Source organism: Oncorhynchus keta, chromosome 12, assembly GCF_023373465.1.
Source record: "Oncorhynchus keta strain PuntledgeMale-10-30-2019 chromosome 12, Oket_V2, whole genome shotgun sequence".
Taxonomy (NCBI): Eukaryota; Metazoa; Chordata; class Actinopteri; order Salmoniformes; family Salmonidae; genus Oncorhynchus; species Oncorhynchus keta.
The window spans coordinates 21,563,095-21,589,946 of NC_068432.1; the positions used below are offsets into that span (position 1 = coordinate 21,563,095).

General features: G+C 44.1%; 1 protein-coding gene across 1 annotated transcript; it reads right to left on the minus strand.

Annotated features, from left to right (window-relative positions):
- On the minus strand, positions 1-23,368 carry LOC118391677 (proline-rich protein 7-like). Its single transcript, XM_035783182.2, has 3 exons — positions 22,977-23,368; positions 15,493-16,628; positions 1-4,213 (listed from the first exon to the last, which is right to left on the minus strand). Exons 2-3 carry the CDS (start codon positions 15,812-15,814, stop codon positions 3,753-3,755), a joined length of 783 nt encoding a protein of 260 aa, XP_035639075.1. The 5' UTR covers positions 15,815-16,628; positions 22,977-23,368; the 3' UTR covers positions 1-3,752.
- Positions 23,369-26,852: the final 3,484 nt, after the last annotated feature.

Sequence of the window (26,852 nt, forward strand, 5' to 3'; positions counted from 1 at the left end):
TCCAGGCATGACAGCTCAGAAGCAATTGTCAATCAATCAAGAAGACTCTATATGACATGATGTGTGATCTAAACAGACAAAACATTTGGCAAAATAATATTTAACATTTACTTCTACATTCAAGCATGGATAGAAACACCTCAAATTAAATTGTGTTCATTTTCAGTTATACTTATATCATGAATCTGTACATTCAGGGGCCATGATAATCAGATTAAATTGGTTGTTCCAAAAAAGGAAAACTCCTAAACTCTCAAAATGATTGTCTAAATGCAATTGTATACTGTAAAAAAAAAAACCCACAAAAAGCAGCATCTGGAATAAACTTAATGGGACTGCCTAAATTTTAGGTTTCAAGATAACCACAACTACCTTAATATATAAATAAGTGCTCTTTGACATTCCCCTATTGTCCCTCACTTCAAACTGCAATACTTTTTTTTTACCTCTCAGTAATAACATTCTCTATTTACAGGACTGGCCTCAAGTAGCTTTCTCTCATGCTCTTTCTCCTCTCACCCATTTTTCTCTCTCTCCCCCTCCAGTCTCTCCATCTCTCTCCTTCTGTTGGGTACTGTATGTTTCCTACCTGCACATTTGTATAACCTGCTGTGCCCCATACTGTAATGGTGGTGTTCCTTGGATTGAAGATCTCCAATCCAATTCCCTAACTCGAGCGTCCTTGAGGACCGAACCAAGCTGACAAGCTTCCTAATTTGTCCAAGCATCTCAAGGGTGCTGCCAGGTAAGCCCATCAAATAATGCATTAATTTCAGTGGTTACATAATGTGATTGAATTGGGTTACATAACAGCTAATAACAAAGAGGCGGATCTTGCTGGGTAACATGGTTCCTCATAGGCTGAGAAGGGTAGTAAATGGGGTCCGTATTGGATGGATTCAGAAGAAGGAAATACTTTGGCCTTGATGCAATCAACGCACTATTGTTCATATCTCACTAATTTTCCCTCATGATTTTTCAGATAGATTTTTCCCCTGCAAAACCATCTGGGGCACGACTGCGTGATAAAAATATGAACATCATTTCAGATTAAGCCGACATATGCAGGGTTTACTGTGAATGCAGTCTTCGCTGACGGGGAACATTGCCTTTAAATGTAATCATGCTGTAACGCTGATCATGAGCTCCACGGATTGAATTCAGCGCTTAATCACACTAGCTGTGAAAAAATGTTTGAAAACAGAAAAAATATTCCCAAGATATAATTGGTTGTGAGTGACAAAAGAAAGCAGGGTGTACGCTAATTATACATTCCTTAATGGGAATTATTAGATTTAACACTTATGCTTCAGCACTCGGCTAGGGTTCTTCATCAGACTCAGCGAGATGGAAATGACTAGCGATAAGTGTTTTCCAAAGCTCAACGAATAGGAGCTGTCTGAATGTCATTGACAACACCAGTGGTGCCGAGAGAAGGGGTCAGATATTATGAAATAGCGAGAGAGCGAAAGCCATGAATAGCTAAATAATATTTGAGGAAATAAGGAAAGAAAATCTTGTGTCTGCAATTGCTGCATGGTGATGGGTTTGCCTTGCTACCATGACTGTTTAAAATTTCTGTAATGGTGTCTGCTGTATGTACTGTAGCACCCGCATGGCAATGTGAAGGAGTGTTTCACAGTCACATCTAGCCTGATGAGTAGCTTGAGATGGAGAGGGAGAGAAAGAGAGAAATGGATTTACAATCTCGATGAAACGCTTCACTGATGGACAGATTGCAACCATTAGGAAGTAATTTACAACCCAGAGAGGGAGAGAAAGGAAATCTTATGATTAGCGCTATGAATTATTTATACAAGGGTTTCAATTCTTCGGATAGAGGGAACTTATTCCTGCTGGAAAAAGGCTGCTGTCTCCCTTTGTACTTGATTGGACTAATGATTTAGGAGCTAGACCACATACACACACACACGCATATACACACACGCGCACACATACATACACGCACACATACATGCACGCACGCACGCACACACACACACACACACGTACACCGAGGAGCAACAATCCCCAGCTGTGGTTTATTAAATTGATATTCATAGTCCACATAGTTCCAGAACATCTTGAAGATATGACAGTAATGATGGAGAAGAGCTTTTTCAATTCAAAACAATGTTTCCATTGCACATCGCAATCCTCAGAGCAGGGCGATAGCTACTGAATGCAGCAAATCTCTTGGTCCTTCACTGTTAATGTTATACAACAGGAGCAACACAGAGCTACTAGAGGTCTTTCTACCTGGAGTCGCTAGGGGGCCAAGGCATCATGGGCAACAGACCGTTCCAGGGAGCCATGGCAACAGCAGACTCATATACTGAGCGCACAAAACATTAGGAACACCTTTCCATGACAGACTGACCAGATGAATCTAGGTGAAAGCTATGATCACTTATTGATGTCACTTATTAAATCCACTTCAATCTGTGTAGATAAAGGGGAGGAATGATTTTTCAGTGGTGTAAAGTACTTGAGTAGTACTTTCAAGTATTTTTACTTAAGTATTTGTTTTGGGTATCTGTACTTTACTATTTATATTTTTGACAACTTTTACTAGAAAGAAAGAAAGAAAATTATGTACTTTTTACTCCATACATTTTCCCTGACACCCAAAAGTTACATTTCGAATGCTCAGAAGGACAGGGAAATGGTCCAATTCACACACTTATCAAGAGAACATCCCTGGTCATCCCTACTGCGGACTCACTAAACACATGCGTTGTTTGTAAATAATGTCTGAGTGTTGGAGCATGCTATCTGTAAATTTAAAAAACAAGAAAATGATGCAGTCTGGACATTTGAAACTATTTATACTTTTACTTTTGATACTTAAGTATATTTAAAACCAAATACTTTTAGACTTTTACTCAAGTAGTATTTTACTGGGTGACTTTCACTTTTACTTGAGTCATTTTCTATTAAAGTATCTTTACCTTTACTCAAGTATAACATTTGGGTACTTTTTCCACCATTGGGATTTTTATGCATTGAGACATGGATTGTGTGTGTGCCATTCAGAGGGTGAATGGGCAAGACAAGAGTTTTAAGTGCCTTTGAACGGGGTATGGTAGAACAGTAAGTACCAGGCGCATGGGTTTAAGTATGTCAAGAACTGCAACACTGCTGGATTCTTTTACGCTCAACAGTTTCCAGTGTGTATCAAGAATGGTCCACCACCCAAAGGACATCCAGACAACTTGACACAAGGGTGGGAAGCATTGGAGTCAACATGGGCCAGCATCCCTGTGGATGCTTTCGATACCTTGAAGAGTCAATGCCCTGATGAATTGAGGCTGTTCTGAGGACAAAAAGGGTTGCAAGGGTTGCAACTCAATATTAGGAAGATGTTCCAAATGTTTTGTACCCTCGGTGTAATAGCTGCTCTGCATCAGGCTGCGACGCCATGGAGAATAGAGAGATCAACACAGCCAGAGAGAGAGAATAGAGCGAGACAGATATGGAGGGAGACAAAGCAAGATAAAAGAGGGATGATGAGAGGAAGGCAGATATGTCATCTTTAGAAAAGTTGTCCTCATCTCACTGCACAGAAGAAAGCAGAGAACAATACCTCTGGCTGCTGGGTGTCTAAAAGGTGTTTTCCCTCCTCTACCCCCGCCATCAGTCCAACTCTACAAACCAGACGCCCCTCCTCAAACCCAACCCAACGCCTCTCCACCTCAACCCAGCGTCCTTAGCTTCAGCCTCACCCCCACCTCCAGGAGGATTATTCAGGCTTACACGGCCGTGCTGCGACCCGGCAGAGGGAAGGACGTGGGCAGGCCACAGCTCTGCTCTAGCCGCCTGAGCCCCTGGATACTTCTCAGCCCCAGCTCTGGCTGTGTGTGAGTCCGGCCCTCGCGGGGCATGGTAGTGGTGGCCTGGGCCTGCAGGGAGAGGGGCTCCATGGGGAGGGTGTTGTGGTTGAGGTCCATGGTAGACAGCAGGTGCCCCAGGGAGTCCCAGCGTCGGGCAGTGGGCAGGCGGATCAGGGAGGAGTAGCCCCTCTCTGAGAACACTGTGACCGGAGGAGTCTTGGAGGTCTCAGTCTCCTGCTGCTCCAGCCTGGAGGTCCGGGAGGAGGGCTTGGTGTTGGTGCCCCCCCGGCTGTCAGCCAGCACCTCACAGTAGGGAGGAGGGGGGTCCTCCATCAGAACAGCCTCCTCATAGCAGGGGGGCTTTCCAAACACGTCCGTCTCTGGGGAGGAAACAGACAAACGTACAGTATGTTAGTTTCCCCTTAACAATGTAAAGTGCTGTAAGCATTGGAAAAGCTTAATATAAACCAAATCCATCATTATTATCAAATGCTACTTTACCATGGACACAGTCATATTAGGCCATTGGATTGTCAGTGTTTAGGTCTAAAGGTAGGGATCCTGTGGAAAGGGTTGTGTGGGTGATTATTATTGCTAAGCTGACTCCTGCTGGCTATTACATAATGTTAATGGAGCTTCACTGACACCTCAGTCATCTCAGATGGCTGACTATACATCTGAAGCTACTGATACCACTGCCAAGTCCAACTCCTACACTGACAGCTCTGCCTTTTAAACGGTGAATCATGTGGAACACAGGTTGAGCGGTGAGAATTCCATTGATGAGTATAGTAGCCTACAATAAAGGCTTCTTTGACTCAATTCTGACATTTTGAAGTACTGAATGGCTTCACACACGTGCACACATTCACACACACACACACACACACAGTGTAAAGAGAGCTTAATGAGATATTTGTTCTGACAGAAACATTCAAGCCACAAGTCGGAGGCTAATTTACTGATGTTTTCAGCACAATCATCTGGATTCACTCCCTTCAAAGCTCACAAAGAGAAAACCCACAGGAACAGGACAGGTGTGACACAGAGAGAGGGACCTGTAAAATATGGAATGAGAGTAGAGGCGAGCGGGTCGATAGACTTGTGTCTGATTCACACTGGATTCTTTGATGTGACAAACCGGTAGCACGAGGCAATAACATGAAGTCTGTAAAGTAATTAGTGGGCGGTAAAGTACATTCAGCTGTATGAAGTGTTCTCGCCCCCAGGGTTTACCATATAGGGACGACTTCCTTTCGAATGATGTCATGTGAGGTTAGTACAGTTGAGACGTCATAGGTCATTCATGCCTGGAAACTCTGATATACTTGTGGTTTGAACAACAGAATACAAGTCAGAGATAAGGATGTGGAGCAAACTGGTGAAGTAATATCTCCTTGGACTCTGACTACTCGGTGATGAATCCGGAGGGTTGTAAAATGTAGCTAGCTGGGCTAATAACAATGACACACCCTCTGACCACACCTCTGGAGTACTTTATTTGCAGTGCTTTGACAGTGCTACTTCCTCCAGTGTGGAAACCCAGGCTGATAAAGGGAGAGGTACTACTAATCATAAACTCCCATTTTACAGCCCGCATCCCTTTCAAAGACTACCCACAGCCTTTCTATACTATATAATGGGAAAACCTCAATTGCCTACTCAACTCATCCGCTCTCCTCGCCGCCTCCTCAAAAAACTCATTGAAGGAAGCAATTCGCTACACCCGCAATAATATCTGCTAAAAATGTGTATGTGACAAATAAAATGGGATTTGATTTGAGGAGAAGGTCAGAGAGGAGGGACCATTGGCTCTCTCATCCAATGGGTTTTAAGGAGGCAAGGAGAGAAGATGCAAGGAGAATGCAGTTGAGATTCTCACTACATATTCCAGGAAGCCATACCACTTTGAACAGAATGTTTTCCAATGGAAGAAATGTTGCTGTTCTCTAAACACACGACAACTGATTGATGTCAAGGATATGGAATGTGAGATATGGGAAATCCTCCACAGTATGTGGCATTGAGGAATACACCCCCTCAGTCATCGGCTTCATCAATAAGTGCATCGATGACGTCGTCCCCACAGTGACTGTATGTACATATCCCACCCAGAAGCCATGGATTACAGGCAACATCCGCAATCGTGCCAAGGGCTAGAGCTGCCGCTTTGCTTTCAAGGAGCGGGAGACTAACCCAGACACTTAAAAGAAATCCCGCTATGCCTTCAGATGAACCATCAAACAAGCAAAGCGTCAATATAGGATTAAGATTGAATCCTACTACACCGGCTCTGACACTAGTCGGATGTGGCAGGGCTTGCAAACTATTACAGACTACAAAGGGAAACCCAGACACGAGCTGCCCAGTGACGCAAGCCTACCAGACGAGATAAATGCTTTTTATGCCTGCTTCGAGGCAAGCAATGCTGAAGCATGCACGAGAGCATCAGCTGTTCTGGATGACTGTGTGATAACTCTCTCGGTAGCCGATGTGAACAAAACCTTTTAAACCGGTCAACATTCACAAAGCCGCTGGCCCAGACAGATTACCAGGACGTGTACTCAAAGCATGTGCGGACCAACTGTCAAGTGTCTTCACTGACATTTTCAACCTCTCCCTGACCGAGTCTGTAATACCTACATTTCAAGCAGACCACCATAGTCCCTGTGCCCAAGGAAGCGAAGATAACCTGCCTAAATGATTACCGCCCTGTGGCACTCAAGTCGGTAGCCATGAAGTGCTTTGAAAGGCTGGTTATGGCTCACATCTACAGCATCCTCCCGGACACCCTAGACCCAATCCAATTCGCATACCGCCCCAACAGATCCACAGATGATGCAATCTCAATCGCACTCCACACTGCTCTTTCTCACCTTGTACACTTCTGCTACTCGCTATTTGTTTGTTACCTATGGAAAGTCACTTCGCCCCCACCTACATGTACAGATTACCTCAACTAGCCTGTACCCCCGCACACTGACTCGGTACCGGTGCCCCCTGTATATAGCCTTATTATTGTTACGGATCCCTCTGGAACTTTCATTACACACACCTGTCCCCTATTCCCACTGATTAGTACGTATATAAGTGTGCCCTTTGGTTTCCATTGGGCTGTCCATTATTGTTACAATGTCAGTTGGTGCATGAGTGTACCGGTGCTGTGTGTTTTGGCTTTTATGCCATTGTGGTGCCATTGTGTGATTATGGGTCCCGTCCCGTGTGTTAATCATTGTGCGCGTGTGTTATTTATTTGGGTTTCAACCCTTTTGTATAGTGTTTGTTTGGTCTTCGTGCCTTGCCGTAATTTGGGTACAATACAAAACCCTATTACGCATTCCTGCGCCTGTCTCTCGAATCATTTATGCCGACGTGACAGTTGTTATTCTTATTGTGTTACTTTTTACTTGAGTCTACTTGGTAAATATTTTGACCTGCACTGTTGGTTAAGGGCTTGTAAGTAAGCATTTCAAGGTAAAGTCTAAACTTCATGTATTTGGCGCATGTGACAAATAAAGTTTATTTGAAGTGTTGTTGTGGTGGCACTGATCTGCTATGTACGGTTGCCTTAAAACAGCTTTGAAAATTCCAGAAAATGATGTCATAGCTTTTAGATGCTTCTGATAGGTTAATTGACATCATTTGAGTCAATTGGAGGTGTAGCTGTGGAAGTATTTCAAGGCCTACCTTCAAACTCTGTGCCTCTTTGCTTGACATCAGGGGAAAAATCTAAATAAATCAGCCAAGACCTCAGAAAAAAAATTGTGGACCTCCACAAGTCTGGTTCATCCTTGGGAGCAATTTCCAAATGCCTGAAGGTACCACGTTCATCTGTACAAACAAAAGTATAAACACCATGGGACCACGCAGCCATCATACCACTCAGGAAGGAGACGCATTCTGTCTCCTAGAGATGAACGTACTTTGGTGCGAAAAGTGCAAATCAATCCCAGAACAACAGCAAAGGACCCTGTGAAGATGTTGAAGGAAACATGTACAAAAGTATCTATATCCACAGTAAAAACGAGTTCTATATCGACATAACCTGAAAGGCCGCTCAGCAAGGAAGAATCCACTGCTCCAAAACAGCCTTAAAAAAGCCAGACTACGGTTTGCAACTGCACATGGGGGAAAAGGTTGTACTTTATGGAGAAATGTTCTCTGGTCTGATGAAACAAAAATAGAACTGTTTGGCCATAATGACCATCAGTGGGTTTGTAGGAAAAGGGGGGATGCTTTCAAGCCGAAGAACACCATCCCAACCGTGAAGCACGGGGGTGGCAGCATCATGTTGTGGTTCGCTGCAGGAGGGATTGGTGCACTTCACAAAATGGATGGCGTCATGAGGCAGGGAAATGATGTGGATATATTGAAACAACATCTCAAGACATCAGTTAAAGCTTGGTCGCAAATGCATCTTCCAAATGGACAATGACCCCAAGCATACTTCCAAAGTTGTGGCAAAATGCCTTAAGGACAACAAGTGAAGGTATTGGAGTGGCCATCACAAAGCCTTGACCTCAATCCAATAGAACATTTGTGGGCAGAACTGAAAAAGCGTGTGCGAGCAAGGAGGCCTACAAACCTGACTCAGTTACATCAGCTCTGTCAGGAGGAATGGGCCAAAATTCACCCAACTTATTGTGGGAAGCTTTTGTAAGGCTACCTGAAACGTTTGTCCCAAGATAAACAATTTAAAGGCAATGCTACCAAATACTAATTAAGTGTACAGTCGTGAATGGCAGCAGGCAGGTGTGAGTGCATCTGCACAGTGAGGCGAAGACCTTTGGAAGGTGGCCTGGTGTCAAGAAGGGCAGCAAAGAAGCCACTTCTCTCCAGGAAAAACATCAGGGACAGACTGATATTCTGCAAAAGGTACAGGGATTGGACTGCTGAGGACTGGGGTCAAGTCATTTTCTCTGATGAATCCCCTTTCCGATTGTTTGTGGCATCTGGAAAAAAGCTTGTCCGGAGAAGACAAGGTGAGCGCTACCACCAGTCCTGTGTCATGCCAACAGTAAAGCATCCTGAGACCATTCATGTGTGGGGTTACTTCTCAGCCAAGGGTGTGTGCTCACTCACAATTTTGCTTAACAACACAGCCATGAATAAAGAATGGTACCAACACATCCTCCGAGAGCAACTTCTCCCAATCATCCAGGAACAGTTTGGTGACGAACAATGCCTTTTCCAGCATGATGGAACACATTGCCATAAGGCAAAAGTGATAACTAAGTTGCTCGAGGAACAAAACATCGATATTTTGGGTCCGTGGCCAGGAAACTCCCCAGACCTTGATCCCATTGAGAACTTGTGGTCAATCCTCAAGAGGCGGGTGGACAAACAAAAACCCACAAATTCTGACAAACTCCAAGCATTGATTATGCAAAAATTGGCTGCCATCAGTCTGGATGTGGCCAAAAGTTAATTGACAGCATGCCAGGGCAGATTGCAGAGATCTTGAAAAAGAAGGGTCAACACTGCAAATATTGACTCTTTGCATCAACTTTGTGTAATTGTCAATAAAAGCCCTTGACACATATGAAATGCTTGTAATTAGACTTCACTATTCCATAGTAACACCTGACAAAAATATCTAAAGACACTGAGGCAGCAAACTTTGGAAATGTATATTTGTGTCATTCTCAAGACTTTTGGCCACGACTGTATATTCCCTGTATGTGTCCACATATTCACAACGAATTACACTATAGTTTTTATGATCTCGTTTTCCACCACACATTTATAATACCCTGCTTTGGTCTCTAATATTAGCCCCAGCTGCTATATGTATGAATAAAAATTACTTCCATACAGTAACAATGGAGGCCCAGAACACTGGGAGATGAAAGGAGTGTTTCATGTGTTGCGCCAGGCGGGTGTTTGTTTCCAGTGTCAGCAATGCCTCCAAACCTAGAGAGGGCCACGGGTGCAGAGGGCTGGCAGGGCCGTGGAGGAGTATAGAGGATGGAGGAATGGCAGGCGGGGGGACGAGGCTCAGGGACTATCCAGAGGGGAGCCACCTTCACCGGGGGCAGGATTGCTAATCTCAGCCTCCGTGATCCTGGGGCCCCAGGGCCCACATCTGCCACCAATGACAGCCCCTATGACGCAGGCACAACAGCAGCTACATGGAGGAAGGTATTATTGGAAAAAGTCCTCTCCAATGCTGGAGGCCTATGGAGCTCAGCATGAGGAAACAGCAATAAAAAAATGTCCATTTTATGTCCTGAAGCTATAATGACATTTGGGGGAGGGAATCCCCATTTTTCTACCACTCTGAGGTGCACCCCTTAACCAGCCTGTCCTAGCCGCCTTGGTACTGAGTTCCTCTGTCTGGCTGTTGTGCTTGCTAGCCCTCTCTGTCTATTTCAATGGCTGCTGCTAGCCTACCTTTCATGCCACTGACTGACTGTCACGCCGTTAGCCCCTACTAAGTGTCGAGTTGCTTGCAGTCTCTGTCATTGAGCTGGCTGCTGTGCTGCCAACTCTGCCACTGCTCTGCCTACACACCGCCTACGCTACAGTGCTAACTGTCACCATGTCACCCATGAAGGAACACAGCTACAGATACAACAACAGCCTACAGAAAACCTTCATAGTCACTGCTGTCATGCCTGTAGCATGTAATGTACAGAAAACTGCAGGTGTCTCCTGGGTTATGCTCTTTGTGTGTTTATATTGCTCTCATATTGAACTGGAAAAGGAGGTTGCATGGTAAACATCAGAGCTAAAACAAACTTGTTTTTGTTGTATTTGTCACATGTGCCAAATACAACAGGTGTAGTAGACCTTATAGTGAAATGCTTACTTACTTACTAACCAACAATGCAGTTAATAAAAATAAGTGTGTGGTAAAACAAAAATAACTAATAGTTAGAGTTGCAGTTAAATAAGAGTAGCGAGGCTAAATACACTACTTCGACAGGTTAGTCGAAGTAATTGAGGTAATATGTACATGTAGGTAAAGAGTTAAAGTGACTATGCATAGATAATAACCAGAGAGTAGTAGCAGCAGCGTAAAAGAGGGCTTGGGGGGGGCAATGCAAATAGTCTGGGTAGCAATTTCATTAGCTGTTCAGGAGTCTTATGGCTTGGGGGTAGAAGCTGTTAAGAAGCCTCTTGGACCGAGACTTGGCACTCTGGTGCCGCTTGCCGTGCGGTATTAGAGATATGTCTATGACTAGGGTGGCTAGACCATTTTTAGGACCTTCCTCTGACACTGCCTAGTATAGAGGTCCTAGGTGGCAGGAAGCTTGGCCCCAGTGATGTACTGGGCCAGACGCACTACCCTCAGTATATGCGTTGCGGTCCTCGTCTTGTCGTGTCCTGTGTATATATATACAACTTTTTTTCACATACATTTTATTTTTATTTTCCATCAACTCATCTTCAAAACACTCTCCTGCAACCCGCCTCACCAATTTATATTTATAAATAAGTATTATTTACCTCAAATCTGCAATCCTCCAAGAAGCTAGCCAGAAACTCCAATAAGCTAGCCAGAAACTAACCAGAAGCTAGCCAGGAGCTAGCTAGAAGCTAATCAGAAGCTAGTTCAGAAGCTAGTTAGCTTCTTTACTGGCACAGTTTGTGGTCATCAGCTATCCTTTAGCTCGAAAATCTATCGCCAGTTTTGTACGGCGCAGCGCGGCTCGGAACGGAACATACCGGACCAATTTTTCTCTCCATGTCCTTGGATTTCAACTGCTCTCTGGACATTCATTCCCGGATCTCACAGCTAGCTAGCTGCTATCCGTGTCTATCTGCTCTCGTCGATTCCGGAGCAAACATCAATTACTCCGGAGCTAGCCAGCTCCGTCAATCACTCCTGAGCTCCGTCAATCACTCCTGGGCTGCAGTCACCTATCAGGACCCGTTTTACTGCCTACGCGGAGCCCCACCGGGCCTTCACAACTGGACTGCCGACGTTATCTACCCGAAGGAGATCCGGCTGGCTCCTCCGTCGCGACGTTACCTGAACGCCCATCTGCGGCCTGCTAACCGTTAGCTGTCTTACCGGCTGCTCTCAGAATAGACAATCGGACAATTTATTTATTTTTATTATTATTATGTTTCTTCTTGGGCCTCTATAACTATATCTATTGTTGTGTGATTTGGACTAATCCCCTCTACCACACAGAACCCCACTAATCTACTGACGGAACGCAAGAGGTGGCTAACAACAGACCTCCATCCTATGCTAGCTTGCTACCGATGTCCTGGCTAGCTGTCTGAATCGCTGTGACCCCCAAACCAACCACTCCACTCACTGGACTCTTTTGATCACTTGACTAAGGATGCCTCTCCTTAATGTCAATATGTCTTGTCCATTGCTGTTCTGGTTAGTGTTTATTGGCTTATTTCACTGTAGAGCCTCTAGTCCTGCTCACTATACCGTATCCAATTTATTAGTTCCACCACCCACACATGCAATGACATCTCCTGGTTTCAATGATGTTTCTAGAGACAATATCTCTCTCTTCATCACTCAATACCTAGGTTTACCTCCACTGTATTCACATCCTACCATACCTTTGTCTGTACATTATACCTTGATGCTATTTTATCGCCCCCAGAAACCTCCTTTTACTCTCTGTTCTAGACGACCAATTCTTATTGCTTTTAGCCGCACCCTTATTCTTCTCCTCCTATGTTCCTCTGGCGATGTAGAGGTGAATCCAGGCCCTGCAGTGCCTAGCTCCACTCCTATTCCCCAGGCGCTCTTTTTGATGACTTCTGTAACCGTAATAGCCTTGGTTTCATGCATGTTAACATTAGAAGCCTCCTCCCTAAGTTTGTTCTATTCACTGCTTTAGCACACTCTGCCAACCCGGATGTTCTAGCTGTGTCTGAATCCTGGCTTAGGAAGACCACCAAAAATTCTGAAATTTTAATTCCAAATTACAACATTTTCAGACAAGATAGAACTGCCAAAGGGGGCGGTGTTGCAATCTACTGCAAAGATAGCCTGCAGAGTTCTGTCCTACTATCCAGGTCTGTACCCAAACAATTTGAACTTCTACTTTTAAAATCCACCTCTCTAAAAACAAGTCTCTCACCGTTGCCGCCTACTATAGACCACCCTCTGCCCCCAGCTGTGCTCTGGACACCATATGTGAACTGATTGCCACCCATCTATCTTCAGAACTGGAACATGCTTAACACCCCAGCCATCCTACAATCTAAACTTGATGCCCTCAATCTCACTCAAATTATCAATGAACCTACCAGGTACCCCCTCAAAGCCTTAAACACGGGCACCCTCATAGTTATCATCCTTTTTATTTTATTTTACCTTTATTTTACGAGGCATAAAGGTAAGAAACATTACTGTGCAGCCGTATTCATTGATCTGGCCAAGGCTTTCGACTCTGTCAACCACCATATCCTCATCGGCAGACTCGACATCCTTGGTTTCTCAAATGATTGCCTCGCCTGGTTCACCAACTACTTCTCTGATAGAGTTCAGTGTGTCAAATCGGAGGGTCTGCTGTCCGGACCTCTGGCAGTCTCTATGGGGGTGCCACAGGGTTCAATTCTTGGACCGACTCTCTTCTCTGTATACATCAATGAGGTCGCTCTTGCTGCTGGTGAGTCCCTGATCCACCTCTACGCAGACGACACCATTCTGTATACTTCCGGCCCTTCTTTGGACACTGTGTTAACAACCCTCCAGGCAAGCTTCAATGCCATACAACTCTCCTTCCGTGGCCTCCAATTGCTCTTAAATACAAGTAAAACTAAATGCATGCTCTTCAACTGATCGCTACCTGCACCTACCCGCCTGTCCAACATCACTACTCTGGACGGCTCTGACTTAGAATACGTGGACAACTACAAATACTTAGGTGTCTGGTTAGACTGTAAACTCTCCTTCCAGACCCATATCAAACATCTCCAATCCAAAGTTAAATCTAGAATTGGCTTCCTATTTCGCAACAAAGCGTCCTTCACTCATGCTGCCAAACATACCCTTGTAAAAGTGACCATCCTACCAATCCTCGACTTTGGCGATGTCATTTACAAAATAGCCTCCAATACCCTACTCAACAAATTGGATGCAGTCTATCACAGTGCAATCCGTTTTGTCACCAAAGCCCCATATACTACCCACCATTGCGACCTGTACGCTCTCGTTGGCTGACCCTCGCTTCATACTCGTCGCCAAACCCACTGGCTCCATGTCATCTACAAGACCCTGCTAGGTAAAGTCCCCCCTTATCTCAGCTCGCTGGTCACCATAGCATCTCCCACCTGTAGCACACGCTCCAGCAAGTATATCTCTCTAGTCACCCCCAAAACCAATTCTTTCTTTGGCCGCCTCTCCTTCCAGTTCTCTGCTGCCCATGACTGGAACGAACTACAAAAATCTCTGAAATTGGAAACACTTATCTCCCTCACTAGCTTTAAGCACCAACTGTCAGAGCATCTTACAGATTACTGCACCTGTACATAGCCCACCTATAATTTAGCCCAAACAACTACCTCTTTCCCAACTGTATTTTATTTATTTATTTATTTTGCTCCTTTGCACCCCATTATTTTTATTTCTAATTTGCACATTCTTCCATTGCAAAACTACAATTCCAGTGTTTTACTTGCTATATTGTATTTACTTTGCCACCATGGCCTTTTTTGCCTTTACCTCCCTTCTCACCTAATTTGCTCACATTGTATATAGACTTGTTTATACTGTATTATTGACTGTATGTTTGTTTTACTCCATGTGTAACTCTGTGTCGTTGTATCTGTCGAACTGCTTTGCTTTATCTTGGCCAGGTCGCAACTTGCCTACCTGGTTAAATAAAGGTGAAATAAAAATTAAAAAGGGGACTCCATGTTGAGGATCAGCGTGGCAGATGTGTTGTTACCTACCCTTACCACCTGGGCGCGGCCCGTCAGGAAGTCCAGGATCCAGTTGCAGAGGGAAGTGTTTAGTCCCAGAGTCCTTAGCTTAGTGATGAGCTTTCAGGGCACTATGGTGTTGAACGCTGAGCTGTAGTCAATGAATAGCATTCTCACGTAGGTGTTCTTTTTGTCCAGGTGGGAAAGGGCAGTGTGGAGTGCAATAGAGATTGCATTATCTGTGGATCTGTTGGGGCGGTATGCAAATTGGAGTGGGTCTAGGTTTCTGGGATAATGGTGTTGATGTGAGCTATGATCAGCCTTTCAGAGCACTTCATTGCTACAGATGTGAGTGCTATGGGTCGGTAGTCATTTAGGCAAGTTACCTTAGTGTTCTTGGGCACAGGGACTATGGTGGTCTGCTTGAAACATGTTGGTATTACAGACTCAGTCTGGGACAGGTTGAAAATGTCAGTGAAGACACTTGCCAGTTGGTCAGCGCATGCTCGGAGTGCATGTCCTGGCAATCCGTCTGACCCCGTGGCCTTGTGAATGCTGACCTGCTTAAAGGTCTTACTCACATTGGCTATGGAGAGTGTGATCAAACAGTCGCCTGGAACAGCTGATTCTCTCATGCATGTTTCAGTGTTGCTTGCCTCGAAGCGAGCATAGAAGTAATTTAGCTTGGTTGAAGTGTGTATGATTCAAAGTACTGCAGTCTAATCTTAATTAATCATAGTGTGTGTGTGTGCGTGCATCGTGTGGTGGAATATTCAAAGCCGTAAAGAAAAGTACTGTATCAGTGCATTACCTTGAGGGGAGACCCAGCTGCCCTGTGGGAGGGAGTGAAGAATGTGCAGCGGAGGGGAGAGTGGGGGGGAGAAATGTGGGGGGCAGAAATGGAGGGGCTCTCTGGTGGGGGGTTCCCTTCCTAACCCCTCTGGGCCCAGGCACTCCAATGGCTCCATCTCCAAGGCCCTCAGACACTGCTCCCTCAGCCTCTCCTCCCTCCTCTTCTTCAGATGGCGCTGGATGAAGCTGCAGAAGCAGCACAGCATGACGATGAGAGCCCACACCAGCCAGAACCCAGCAAAACAGGCCAGGAAGGTGTATGTGCCCTGGGACATCACCATGGTGATGAGAAACTAGTTGACTTGGCACTACCGAGGTGCGTTAAATGAGGAGCCAACTGGACTGGAGATACGTTAAATCAAATAGCACTGACTGTCACTGAGGAGACGGGAAAACAGGGCTCCAGTCTCCAGAGGAGTTTGGTTGAATGTGTAGTCTTCTGTTGATTTTTAGTCATCTTATATCAGTGTGACAGCTGATGTCTCAGATCAGCCCTGATGACAGTGTACATGATCCCTGTTAAAATGACCGGCTGTCCAGTGTCTTCATACCCACACAACAACACCCACACCAACAGTACTGTCTCAGAGGCGCTTCTGTAGTCCAAAGGCCAGGTGTGATCAGTTGTTTTCCAGCCTGCTGGTCACTGCAGATCAGATGTCCTATGGTTCTTTACAGGTAAAACAAGGTCATCTACATTCTCCCTGCAGTCTCACTGCAAAACTCATTGTCTAAATCACATCCACTGTCCAGGTATCCTGAAAAAACACAGCTTAATGAAAACACAAATAAACACAGAGCACTGCTCCTCCTTCCCACTGAGATTGAAGGCCTGCTCTTCTCCCCAGCAGGCAGGCTGAGAGGGCCCTCTGAGGGGTGAGGTCTGGGTGGGAGTCAGGCAGAGCAGTGCCACGTGATGCCCCCGGTCCGTCCCTCAGCGGCCTCCTCCAGGACACAGGGCCAGGCCCAGGGGTTCCGTACACTCCTGCGGAGTTCTGAGCGGTTCCACGTCCCCCCTCTGGCACCCTGATCCCCAGACTATGGGTTCTGATGGGTTCTGGCACCTCAGAACTCCAGAGGACTCTCAATGTCACGCTGCTCAACAAAGGGAGAGAGGGAGGAGAGAGGGCAGAGGGGACAATCATTATCAATTATGAAATACGCCCAAAAAATGGGCCTGTCTGGTAAGTGATCTCAAATGTTCAAGCATCATAATGATGGTGACCTCAGGGGGTGAGTATCAGTTTCACACATCAGAGAAGAAGGAGCAGAACCCTACATGGATCTCATGGGGAAAACAGGGCCCTTTGTGTGGGCCCCAATAATGCTGACCTCAACATAGCAGGTCATTCTCTGTCCCCACATGCCACACCCACACTCAGGGTGCACTAGCTGGGACAGTACTCAATGGAATCACTGGACCTGACTAGAAATCATAGTTATAACTAGGCCATGACGTTTTTTCCCAACCAGGAAAAAATATGGAAATACTCTGGATCTTAGTAGCTCCTAACTAGGGCCCATATTTCTTACTGGTCAGGTTACATGGTCAGGAAAAACTCCAGGCCACATATACTGAATCTTATAGACCGAGTTGTTGATACCTCTAGTAAATGTTCTAGTCGTGCCACTCTCCTCACTATCACATCACATTAGAGCATTTGTAATCTGGCCTTGGCCTCCATACACCCACAAAATAATAACGCTAGACTCTTATTGTCGTGACTTTCTTAGAGGTGGATAAATTCCTTCCTTTACAGGTCATTGGCCTTGCTCTTTTATCTTGTATATCTCTGATGATTATCATACTTTAACACCCAGAGGTGGCATAATGGATGACTTATATAATGGTGGTTAGGAAGGAGGAAGGAAAGACTGATTCCCTCATAACATTTCCAAACCTATGGAACCAATGGAAGTGTCTTGTTGTCCCTTCTCCCTTCTCTGATCTTACTGCCTGGCACACCTCCTGACTGTGACTCATCGTGATCATGGATAGGGCTGGAGTAAGAAGCTGTGGTTTGGTAAGGTTACACCACTCTACCCCAAGCTTCCTAGATTCCTGTCCTTAATCTCTCCTCTTACCTCCTTCTCCTCAGGTAGTTTATTGGAGGGTGACTGTGACACAAGCTGTCATCACATTTCACTTAATATACAGAATGACTAGTCCAATCTCAGTGTGTGTGCCCTGCCCCGGTGCAATCTACACAAGCGTTAATGGTTGATAGACTCTTATATTACCCATTTGAATCATGCACTGTAAAGCATCGACACCTATTCTCATGTAATAACCCAACACAGCTGTTCACTGAAACCTCTATTACGATTCTGCCATTTGTTGGTTAGACTATTCTGATTATTACACTGTAGTAGCCTAATACTGTTATATCTTGATACCTATTACATCTTGATATACAGTACACAAGATAGTTCATGCAAAAGCATTATATTCAATATCAAACATCCCACAAAAAAAGGTAAATATTTAAAGGTTAATTAATTTGGAGAGGTAATAATATGCAGATGTCCATGCTTGGAGAAACCACCCTGCATGCACCTGATGCCAACATAAACAGCTTTCCTATTGACTGATTCTCTCCTTGCTCTCCTCTGTACACTGTCAAAAAATATATATATTTTGAAATTCAGTCAAAATGACTTGTTTAATTAGCCAAGTCAAGTAAAATTGCATCACACCCTGATCCATTTCGCCTGTCCTTGTGATTGTCTCCACCCCCTGCAGGTGTGGCTTATTTTCCCTGGTGTATTTATCCCTGTGTTTCCTGTCTCTCTGTGCCAGTTCATCTTGTATGTTCAAGTCAACCAGTGTGTTTTTGTTCCCGTGCTCCTGCTTTTCTATTCTTTTCTACTAGTCCTCCTGGTTTTGACCTTTGCCTGTTTTCTGGACTCCATTCCCACCTGCCTGACCATTCTGCCTGCCCTGACCTCGAGCCTGCCTGCCATTCTGTACCTCTGAACTGGTTTTGACCTTTTGCCTGTCCATGACTATTCTCTTGCCTACCCCTTTTGGATTGTTAATAAACATCTTTGACCATCTGCATCTGGGTCTCGCCAGGTGCACCCATAATTTGTTGAGTTGACAAAAAATGTCACGTTGATTTTCTTTCAACCAGTGGTAGAAAAAGTACCCAACTGTCATACTTGAGTAAAAGTATAGATACCTTAATGGAAAGTTACACAATGCCTAACGCTCTTAACCCCTACGCTACCTGCAGTTGTGTTGACTAAAAATTTCAAATTAAGATAACTACAACGTAGGGCCTCCCGAGTGGCAGAGCGATCTAAGGCACTGCATCGCAGTGCTATCTGTGTCACTACAGATCCTGGTTCGATTCCAGGCTGTGTCACAGCTGGCCCTTGACCGGGAGACCCATGAGGCGGCGCACAATTAGACCAGCGTCGTCCGGGTTTAGGGGAGGGTAGCCAGGTGTGTTTCCTCCGACACATTGGTGCGACTGGCTTCCGGGTTAAGCGAGCATTGTGTCAAGACGCAGTGCGGCTTGGTGGGGTGGTGTTTCGGAGGACGCACGCCCAGAGGACGCACGCTTCTCAACCTTTACCTCTCCCGAGTCCGTACGGGAGTTGCAGCGATGGGACAAGACTGTATATTAAAAAAATTATACAAAAAAATCCATTTGAACCAGCTAACTATGTGCTTACTTAAAAATTCAACCAAGCAGTCAAATCAACTGAAGCTACATAACAGTAGTGTTGACTGAAAATTTATATTTTTTTGTTTAAACAGACAGTTCGGTGCATTCAACATGTAAATACTTCTTACAAATACAATTAGTGATGAAATCAATCTCTCCTCCACTTTGCCAGGATAGATTGACATGCATATTATTCATGTTAGCTCTCCGTGAACATTTGTTGGACAGCCATGCTGCCCTGTTCTGGGGCAATTGTAATTTTCCTAAGTCCCTCTTTGTGGCTCCTGACCAAACAACTGGACAGTTTTTGTATTTATTAAGGATCCCCATTAGCTGTCAAGGCAGCAGCTACTCTTCCTGGTGTCCAGCAACATTAAGGCAGTTAAATACAATTTAAAATATTACAGGACATTACATTTCTTAACATTTTACACAATACATTAAGTGTGTTCCCTCAGGCCACTACTCTACCATCACATATCTACAATACAAAATCCATGTGTACGTGTGTGTAGAGTGCCTGTCTTATGTGTATCAAATTTTATTAGTCACATGTGCCGAATACAACAGGTGTAGGTAGACCTTATAGTGGAATGCTTACTTACGAGCCCATAACCAACAATGAGGTTGTATGTACATGTAGGTAGAGTTATTAAAGTGACTATGCATAGATGACAACAGAGTAGCAGTGGTGTAAAGAGGGGGTGAGGGGATGACGACAATGCAAATAGTCTGGGTAGCCATTTGACCAGATGTTCAGGAGTCTTATGGCTTGGGGGTAGAAGCTGTTTAGAAGCCGCTTGGACCTAGACTTGGCGCTCCAGTACCACGTGCCGTGAGGTAGCAGGGCGAACGGTCTATGACTAGGGTGGCTGGAGTCTTTGACAATTTTTAGGACCTTCCTCTGACACCGCCTGGTATAGAGGTCCTGGATGGCAGGAAGCTTGGCCCCAGTGATGTACTGGGCCGTATGCACTGCCCTCTGTAGTGCCTTGCGGTCGGAGGCCGAGCAGTTGCCATTCCAGGCAGTGATGGAACCAGTCAGGATGCTCTCGATAGTGCAGCTGTAGAACCTTTTTGAGGATCTGAGGACCCATGCCAAATGTTTTCAGTCTCCTGAGGGGGAATAGGTTTTGAATAGGTTTTCAGTCTTCATGACTGTCTTGGTGTGCTTGGAACATGTTAGTTTGTTGCTGATGTGGACACCAAGGAACTTGAAGCTTTCAACCTGCTCCACTGCAGCCCCAATGATGAGAATGGAGGCGTGCTCAGTCCCCTTTTCCTGTAGTCCACAATCGTCTCCTTTTGTCTTGATAACGTTGAGGGAGAGGTTGTTGTCGTGGCACCACATGGCCAGGTCTCTGACCTCCTCCCTATAGGCTTTCTCGTCGTTGATCAGGCCTACCACTGTTGTGTCATTGGCAAATGTAATGATGGTGTTGGAGTCATGCCTGGCCGTGCAGTCATGAGTGAACAGGGAGTACAGGAGAGGACTGAGCACGCACCCCTGAGGGGCCCTTGTGTTGAGAATTAGCGTTGTTACCTACCCTTACCACCTGGGGGCGGACCATCAGGAAATCCAGGATCCAGTTGCAGAGGGAGGTGTTTAGTCCCAGGGTCCTTAGCTTAGTGATGAGATTTGAGGGCACTATGGTGTTGAACGCTGAGCTGTAGTCAATGAATAGCATTCTCACATAGGTGTTATTTTTGTCCAGGTGGGAAAGTGCAGTGTGGAGTGCAATAGAGAATGCATCATCTGTGGATCTGTTGGGGCGGTATGCAAATTGGAGTGGATCTAGGGTTTCTGGGATAATGGTGTTGATGTGCGCTATGACCAGCCTTTCAAAGCACTTCATTGCTACAGACGTGAGTGCTACAGGTCAGTAGACATCTAGGCAAGTTACCTTAGTGTTCTTGGGCACAGGGACTGTGGTGGTCTGCTTGAAACATGTTGGTATTACAGACTCCGACAGGGAGAGGTTGAAAATGTCAGTGAAGACACTTGTCAGTTGGTCAGTGCATGCTTGGAATACACGTCCTGGTAATCTGTCTGGCCCTGCTGGCTTGTTAATGTTGACCTGTTTAAAGGTCTTACGCACATTGGCAGTGGAAAGGGTGTTCACACAGTCCCCCGGAACAGCTGATGCGCTCATGCACGTTTCAGTGTTACTTGCCTCAAAGCGAGCAGAGAAGTAATTTAGCTCATCTGGTAGGCTTGTGTCACTGGGCAGCTCTCGGCTGTGCTTCCCTTTGTAGTCTGTAGTAGTTTGCCCGCCCTGCTACATCTGATGAGCATCGGAGCCAGTGTAGTATGATTCGATCTTAGTCCTGTATTGACGCTTTGCATCTAATCAAACATCTAATCAAATCCCCCCCACCTCTTACACTGCTGCTACTCTCTGTTATTATCAATGGATAGTCACTTTAATAACTCTACGTACATGTACATATTACCTTGACTAACCGGTGCCCCTGCACATTGACTCTGTAACGGTACCCACTGTATATAGCCTCACTTTTGTTATTTTACTGCTGCTCTTTGTTTATTTGTTACTTTTATTTCTTATTCATATATTTGTTTTTCTTAAACTACATTGTTGGTTAGGGCTTGTAAGTATTTCACTGTAAGGTTGAAATCGGCGCATGTGAGACATGATTTGAGTCATACGTATATATAGACACACTGGCTTTACTCAAGGCCAGTGGCACGTTATTGGTAAACATTTTTAAAAGTAAGGGGCCTAGACAGCTGCCCTTGGGAATTCCTGATTCTACCGGGATTATGCTGGAGAGACTCCCATTAAAAAACACCTCTGTGTTGTGTTAGATAGGTAACTCTTTATCCACAATATAGCAGGGTGTGTAAAGCCATACCACATATGTTTTTCCATCAGCAGACTATGAATGACAATGTCAAAAGCCGTGCTGAAGTCTAACAAAACATCTCCCACAATCTTTTTATAATCAATTTCTCTCAGCCAATCATCAGTTATTTGTGTAAGTGCCATGCTTGTTGAATGTCCTTCCCTATAAGCGTTAGCGTATAGCATTGTATCTGAGTGCAATGCCAGCTTTGAAACTGTCAAAAAAGCTCACACATGTAAGAGACAGATTGAAGCATAATGTTCCCTACTGAAATCTATATTATATAATTTCAAAGACTTAGTCATTTCTGAAATGTATCATTTTCAAATGAGTTATTTCTACTGTATAGGAAGTTGACACAATTTAAATTTTTAAGGCAGTTTGGTAACAAACTTTGGTAACTTGAAAAAATGAACAGTTTTGTTTTTCTGACTAGCAAATACTTGTCCTCTCTTAGGAATTTGTCAAAACCACGTGTGTAGCTTTATTAGCACAACTAATACAAATATCAGTTGAAGCACATTGTTGTTCACTCAACAAGTTTTCATTCCAAATGTGTCTAATTTGATTAAATAACTCCACATGTAATCCGGATTGGATTTTACATTAAATGTTAGAGCAGCCTGATAACAAACTTTGGTAAACTGAATCAACAAATAAAATGTACACTCACACTTTAAATGTTTTGTATAATCTATCTTGGAATGATAATGCCAGTGCCAAGCTTCACCAAAACGCATACGAGATGGACAATTAAAATGATGCAACAGATATGCAGCACTTGTGATTTAAAAACCTAATTGTCTTCTTTCGCATGCGCACCTGATGAATGTCAGGTAGGGAGACAGCGCGCCATTTCCATAAAATCTGACCATAAAAAATGCAAATACAATTCGTTGTTTACCTTTGTTGCCAGGACGTCTTCCTGATGGATCAGAAACACGACTCGCTCCGTTCCATTGAAATGTCAGCTGAGCGCACAGTTTATGACAGCAAGGAAATCGGTAAACCAAGGTGTTTCGGGTTTATTTAACAATAAAGTAAATACAGATTTCATGAAGTATTTTATGTTGCCTTGACCGCAATTTAAGTGAGTAATGCTACTCGTCCGTTTCACGCTAATTTCCTCTGGTTTCTTGGTATCGCCTTTAATGAACGATGTGCGGCAATCATGAGCGCGGTGTCGTGTTTAGTAATGAGGTCTGGATTATACCGTAGAGTAGACAGTAGTCTACATTCACCTTGGCAACCTGGCTCCTCCCTTCCTATCTATTTGTCGTATAGTCAGTCAATCTCTTCTCATTTCCCTCCATCGTAATCGTCGTGACCCACACAATCAATGCGGATAGGGGTTTTCCAAGGACGCAGGACACAAGTGCGTAATTGTTGTTGCATTGTGGCTGAGGCTAAAGCGCACAAGTAGGCTACATTGAAAAGGTTTCATCTTTGATATAGCAGGGTATGATTATCTAACTTTTTTTGCTTTCTCACATTTTTTTGAATAATATTTGGCGTGATATTGTATAAATATGCTACCGCATTATCCGGACCTGCAAATGGCACCATTGTGTGCGTTTGACCATGTGTTTTGTCCGTGGCTTTGTTTTCAGGATTGCATACTTTAGGGAGTTTAAAGACAAAGTTGTGAGCCCAATTATAAAACGTGATTCTGCTCATCTGCAATACATTGCATTGTAACACGCCATTGGAGAATCCCACTATTCTTCAATGACTGAGAGAGCCAGCCCGTTACATTACTCACCATTTCCACTCTAACAATACAGCCATTGTGTGTTCATTGATCATTGCTTAACACTTGGTGTCTTTTGGGACATGTGCCGATTTAAATTGAGAGGTACGCCACACAATACAGCCTCAATAACCCCCAGAACAATGCAATGAATTATCATTCAATTATAATTCTTTGTCAATAGTGGTTTGACATTTTTCTGTAGATGGCTCTCTCTCAGAGAGCAGTCTTTTTCTGTGGTCCTGTCAGAAACCAACCTCTGTGGCCTCCTTTCTTTAGCCGACTCCACTCTTGGCACTGCAACATTTGATCTCCTAATAGTCTCCAGCCATTCTACAGTTCATAACAATACTATACACTAGACCTCTTGTCTTCATCCAGCTTCTCTATCATAAAAGATGCATTTGTTTCCCAAAAAGTGATTTCAATTGGACATTTGGCCTAGCTCAATCAAAAGTAATTTCCTCTGGCTATTTTCCTTTGCGCAAACCTCACCCATGTTTTAATATGCCGTTTAAAGCTCTCTCTAAAACTCCAAGGCCATGTCAGAAGTCTCCACGACTGTGTCACAGGGTAATGAATTAGACAAACACTACATGAGGTTATGAGGGAGAGATTCTCCACAACCTCCTTAAAGCGGCAATCAGCAGTTAAAACAATAAGAAAGCATCCTCCCGCCCCTGTTTCGCTAAAAAACGGACTTTAAATGTCAATCATGGTGTAACGCTACATTTCCGCGATATAGATTGAATAGAGCCCTTAACCATGTTTTGGTGTTATCTAGTGTTTTTTTACATTTACTTTGTTTACAAACATTGGAGTAAAACAATCTTATATTTTGAGTTCTGATGGGGGTACGACAGTTGAACTACGTAAGCTGATAAGTTATATTCTTCATGTATCAATGGGTACATAATCATTAATTTATACATCCAAAAATTGATTTTGAGGCTGATCAAGATTGAGGATTGAATGTTCAACTTCAAATCTTCAAAACAGAGTAAATCTTGACTGAAAACTGGATTTTGTCAGTTGGTCTGCTGTGCAAACTCAGAGTGGTACATAGAGATGATGTATCAGGTCATTGTCAGATGAGTGACTCTCCAGTGAAATTCACAACTGTTATTCATTTTGCAGATCAAGTGTCCATGTTAGGACAACCTCAGTCTCAATATGAACACCATATAGACAATATTTAATGTAACTGAGAAAATGCTGTAGCATGTACAGGAGTTATGGATTTTTTTACAGGGACAGCTAGGCTCTCTCCCCTGCTTGTGTTCAGTGGCTTATGTGTCAGACTGGATCTGCCAAAGTACTTGTACGACATTTCTATAAATATTAATTGACGTAGTGTCCTCCTTTACCACATCTACTGTTGAATGGTATGACTAAGGCCAGAATTAAATCCAATTGCGCTTTCTGAACAATGAGTCTTTTAAAGGCAATGTTCCTGCGTTCACGGAGACCGCATTCACGGTAAATGCTGCAAATGTCGGCTCAATTGGAAAATTACCTTTAAATGGCACATTGTCAACAAAACACGATCAGATTGAATCCCAGCCTAAATCATTCTGGTAATAAAGAGAAGTGTGTTGTTGTTTGAAATATACCTAGACCACTAGATTCTATTCTAGACCATTTTATTCCAAAGTAAGGGAATCTGACTACTATAGAAGTTCCAAACATGGTCAAACAGTTTTCCTGCTCTAAACTAACAATCTGTGGTTGGGTGACCTATCATTCAATCTGGAATCTGTACAACATCACCATGAAACAATACAGACCTGAGTATCACATTGCTATGACAACACTCACAGCTGAGGGATATTACAGTACTAAAGGCTGTGAATGATCTCTCTCACTTCACCTTTTTTTTGAGCGATAACAAACATACTAGAGAGCATGCAGAGCCAAGAGGAAAGGTCACCGGAGCATTGGCATCATAAAGATGCTGTATGTTGCCTCATGGTGATTTAGTGACATAATAGCAACAGTATGCAGCAGTAATGTAGTTCTCTGTCTAGGTTTTGTCCTGCATTCGGATTGATTCATCTCGTCACTACAGGGGTAGCAAAATAAAAACCCTGGCACACTGCGTTACAGAGTATAACAGCGTTCGAAACATCTCGTTTCTAGCAGTTTCTTCTGACAATTTGTTCCATATGCCTGAGAGCTAACTTAGCTTACCTCGGCCTCGTGCGTCGTTTGAACACACACACATGCATAGTGCACACACAGGGGCGTACACACACACACACACACACACACACACACACACACACACACACACACACACACACACACACACACACACACACACACACACACACACACACACCAGCTCTTACTTAGTTCCTCTGTAGTTCACTTGTGAGGCACACTGTGCTTGGCGTACATCAGTACCCTCTTGGTTTTTAGGACCCTGGGCGAAAAGCTCCTTGAAATAGTGTCTTTGTTCTGATCTGAAAATATGCATTCTTCTTGTCGGCTTTGACCTTCGCTTTGCTGAGGGAAACCAGAGTTCAGAGGAGGGACTTGACACTTTTTCTAATAGAGGCCCATTATAAGAGAATACTAACACATTATAAGCAGTTCATAGATACTTTTGACAAGGCATATAGGGGCAGATTCCGACTTAGGTCATTTACACTTTTCCTAACCACGCCTTTCCTACGCACTTCTCAGTAGTTGGCATTGAGACACCTTATGCAGGTGCGTAATGGGCTTTGCAGGTGTGGTTATATTGAGTGCGCTGAAAACATTTAATTCAACCGCTGAAAACCCTCCCACTTGCTGGCAACAGATTTTCTCCTGGAGTTTTCATTCAATAGGGTTTTCAGTACATTTTTCTTAAGCCATCCCTTTAAATATGGTGTACCTTTTTAATTATAATTTTGGCAACAGGCTCACTAGAATACATCGAGAGAACAAGTTCAGAATATAGGAATCAATTAAAGAAAGCCATAAAAATACATTAATATTGGTCCCCTTTTCAGCACCAACTGGTAGATTTAAAAATACTCAGTC

Bases quoted from the DNA above. Each gene is read 5' to 3' on its own strand.
- LOC118391677 (XM_035783182.2), bottom strand. From the start codon at position 15,814: ATGGTGATGTCCCAGGGCACATACACCTTCCTGGCCTGTTTTGCTGGG. The intron at 4,214-15,492 runs GTAATGCACTGA...TTTCCTCCCCAG, and splicing joins CAGCTGGGTCTCCCCTCAAG to AGACGGACGTGTTTGGAAAG.